This window comes from Catharus ustulatus, chromosome Z (assembly GCF_009819885.2).
Source record: "Catharus ustulatus isolate bCatUst1 chromosome Z, bCatUst1.pri.v2, whole genome shotgun sequence".
In the NCBI taxonomy this organism is placed as follows: domain Eukaryota; kingdom Metazoa; phylum Chordata; class Aves; order Passeriformes; family Turdidae; genus Catharus; species Catharus ustulatus.
The window spans coordinates 62510397-62514117 of NC_046262.2; the positions used below are offsets into that span (position 1 = coordinate 62510397).

At 49.9% G+C, this 3721-nt stretch overlaps 1 protein-coding gene across 1 annotated transcript; it reads left to right on the forward strand.

Moving 5' to 3' along the window:
* The first annotated feature begins 1714 nt into the window (after positions 1 to 1714).
* On the forward strand, positions 1715 to 3376 carry LOC117010287 (inositol 1,4,5-trisphosphate receptor-interacting protein-like 1). Its single transcript, XM_033084591.1, has one exon. The coding sequence runs from the start codon at positions 1715 to 1717 to the stop codon at positions 3374 to 3376; it is 1662 nt and encodes a 553-aa protein (XP_032940482.1).
* Positions 3377 to 3721: the final 345 nt, after the last annotated feature.

The window sequence follows — 3721 nt, forward strand, 5'->3', positions numbered from 1 at the left end:
TTGTTCATATATTAGCCGTTCCGGAGAGTACACCTGCACTTTCCGGGTTGGAAGCTAAATTTAAGTCAAAATGGTGCGACTTGTAATAGTGAAATTACTGTACTTCATCCCATTAGAAATTGTTCCAGCCAGGGGGAAGAGCCCAACATTTCTTAACAAAATAATAACAGAGGGTTTGGGACACGAAGGGAGCCCCTTTCTCCACTGGACTCCAGAGGAAAACTGGATTTCTCCACATCACCACTGGGCCTCCAGAGGGAAACTGCACCACAGGCAGGAGCACTGCTCCAACTGAATCACATCTGTCACTGCAGGAGGATGCAGCCACCATTTAATGGGACTGCTACCAACACCCTGCCCAACAGGGGGTCAGGTTGTACTCTGACTTTGTCAGGGTTTGGAGTTTGTTTCTTTGTACTACTGTATTTCTATTTTAATTTCCCTAGAAAATAACTGTTATTCTTAATTCCCTTATCTTTGCCTGAAAGCCCCTTGATTTCAAAATTATAATAATTTGGAGGGAGGGGGTTTACACTCTCCATTTCAAAGAGAAGCTCCTGCCTATCTCAGCAGACACCTGTCCTCCAAACTAAAACAGCAGCTTTTCGTTCTTTGTCCATATATAAGCCGCACCTGATTTTAAGCCGCACTTTGGGTTCGGACCAAAATTTTAGTCAAACTGGTGACACTTACAATCATGAAATTACTTTTGTCCCTGTATGTAGCTGTGTGGGGGTGGATCCATTAGCCCAGGGAACAAACCAAATGACAGAGGAAAATGACCTGAAGTTGAGCCATGGGAGGTTTAGATTGGATCTCTAGGAAATATTCCTTCAAAAAAAAGTATATGATGCTTGGGAACAGGCTCTTTAGGGGCAAGGGTGAGTGCCCAGCCTGAAAGGTTTAAAATTCATGTGGATGTGACATCTGGGGACCTGGCTGATTGGTGCAGTAGGAAGTGTTAAGTTTGCCATTGGACTATGTAATCTTCCTGGACTTTTTCAACCACACTGCCTCCGAGTTTGAAGAGTAGCTCAAGAAGTGAGGAGTCAAAGCTTAGACTCAATGATCCTCAAGGCTGCCTTCCAACATGGATATCTGTGAGATGGCCAATGGAGGGCAGGTGAAAATCAATACAGAAGAAGGAGAAATGGGAGATCTTTCAAGAAGCTTCACTCAAAGGCAGCCTTAACCAGTACACCAAGACCACTCAAAAGGGCTGAGCCACGGTGGAGACAAAGGGTGGGGTTGGCTGGGTTGTGATGTGCTGTGACACCTGTGACATCACAGGGGACGTGTCACAATGGGGGCAGCTATCGAACGGCCCAGTAGGTGACGGTGGCCCAGTTTTGCTTAGGCAAGTGGTGAGTGTACACGTAGTGGGAAGGCTGGGCTGGGAACAAGGGCCAGAGCAGAAACGCTGCCCCCAGGGCTGGGTTCTCCCCCTGCATGCAGGGACAGCCCCTGATGAGAGAGCCTTGGGCTGGGCACCATTCTTCTTCTGCTGCTGCTGCTGCTGCTGCTGCTGCTGCTGCTGCTGCTGCTGCTGCTGCTGCTGCTGGGGCAGAGGGACAGGCTTTGCTGCCTGCCGGCTGTCTAGGGCCCTGGCCTTCCTACCCTCAGAGCCCTCAGCATTCCCATCCCTGCTGCCCCCACTGCTAGCTGCCTCCCTCACAGCCCCACTCAAGGTCTTCTCTCCATCTTCCTGCAGACCATGATTTCCATTGTTCTGCTTTTCGTGCTCTTGAAACGCCTCATCCACTACCCACAGCTAGTGGGTGATGCTTGGGATGAGGAAACACGTTTTCGCATGGAAGTGCATGCAAAGCAGCTGGAATGGGAGAGGATTCGCCTGGAGCAGGAGGTGGAGCGGCTCACCCTGAAGCAGCTGCAGCTCATGGAGCTCTTGCAACTCTTAGCTGTTGCTGTGCTCGGGTTCCTTGTCTTGGTCCTATGGTTGATGGGGTGCAAAAGGAGCATGAGGAGAAAAGGTCATAAAGAAGTGAACAATGCTGCAAATGAAGAGCATGCTAGAAATGTGGATGCAAATGAAGAAGTAGATGTTGGAAACGCAGACAATGATGATGCAAATCAGGAGGAAGATGGCAATGATGATGGCAATGTACAGGAAGTTGGCAATGCTTCTGCAAATGGAGAAGATAATATTGAAAATGAAGTTGTCAGTGAGGCTGCAAATGCAGAAAACAATGATCGTGTGCACCCAGTCTATCAAGGAGACAATGATTTGGATGACAACATTGGAAGAATTCTAATGGAACGCATACAGCGACCTGTACAGGACCTGCAGGCAGGCTGTGAGTGGACAAGGAACCTCATGGATAATTTTGCACTTTACTTTGGACATGTCTTATCAAACACCTTCTACCCAGGCCTGCAAGGAGCCATTGGGGTGGGCAGTGCCTTCGAAGGTTGGAGTCCACGTGAGCACGATGTTGTGTACCAGGTGCTCATTCCCATGACTCCTCCCCGAGGCCACAGCTTCCACCTGGAGTTGGACTCTGCAGAGCAGAGGCACGTGAGGAACTTCCGTATCCGCGTGCAGCTGGAGTGCACCTGCACGAAGGAGCAGCAGGCTGAGAACATGCTGTGCTTCCTGCACCACTCCAGGGAGGAGTTGAGGAGGAATCAGGATCCCAGCCTCCTAGACAGCCTGTGCACCAACTCCTACCTGGATGTGAAGAAAACTGCCCGCTGGTTCTACCAGCTGGTGAGAGTCATCTGGCCAGCTTTGCCTCAGTCACACAACTGGCATTTAAAGCTGCTGCACTCCAGACGCTCCTGCCAATTCCAGGTGACCAATGGCAGAGAAATCTTCACGATTGAGATGTTCTTTGGGGTACGCAGAGGTGACTCAGACATCTTTGTGAGCAGCCAGACTAGAGAGGCTCACACCAAAAGCACAACCTGGCCTGAGACTTACGCTGTGGCAGAGATGAAATTCTTCAAGCACATCGCCAAGCAGGCACCCCCTGACTGTGTGCACTTCAAATGTCTTGAGTTTTTCACCCATCTTCTGCTGGCCTTCAACTTTCCCACCTGCACCACAAAGACCATTGTCATGCACTTGCTCGATGAGGTGCCCATGTCACGGTGGCGCAGGAGACATTTGCTGAATCGGCTGCTGGATATCAGTCGGAGCCTGCGCTTATGTGTGCTAGTAAAACGCCTCAACCATTTCATTTTGGGCAACCAGAGGCTGCCTCAGGACATCCATTTACCTCCAGATGTTCTAGCTGCTCAACCATACAATCTCTTCTATCATCTGGCAGAAGAACCGGATGTCCACAGCCGGGCGATGAATGACTACCGGGTTCTGCGAACGTGGCTCAAAAGAATCCTTCTCGGACAGCACTGAATGAACGCGCCAATGCACAGAGCTGTGCTTGTGCTGCTCACAGCTGGCAGCAGAAAGCCACCTCACAGTACAAATCTGGTGCTTTAAAGAGAAAAGGATGCATTCAAAGGCACTGACAAAGGTCCCACAACCCCTGTTGCCACCTCAGAAGGTTGAGGGCCATGGGAGGGTTTATTCTACCTCCTTGTATCATTTCATTTTTCAAATAAGATGCCCAGATCTGCATAAAACCCTGCTGGAATTTCCCCACTCCTAAGAATGCATGTGAAGAGAGAACATGCCATACATGCAGGGCCAAAGTCACCAAACCCCACCTGTATTATGCACTTGTTCCTGGCCTTTGAG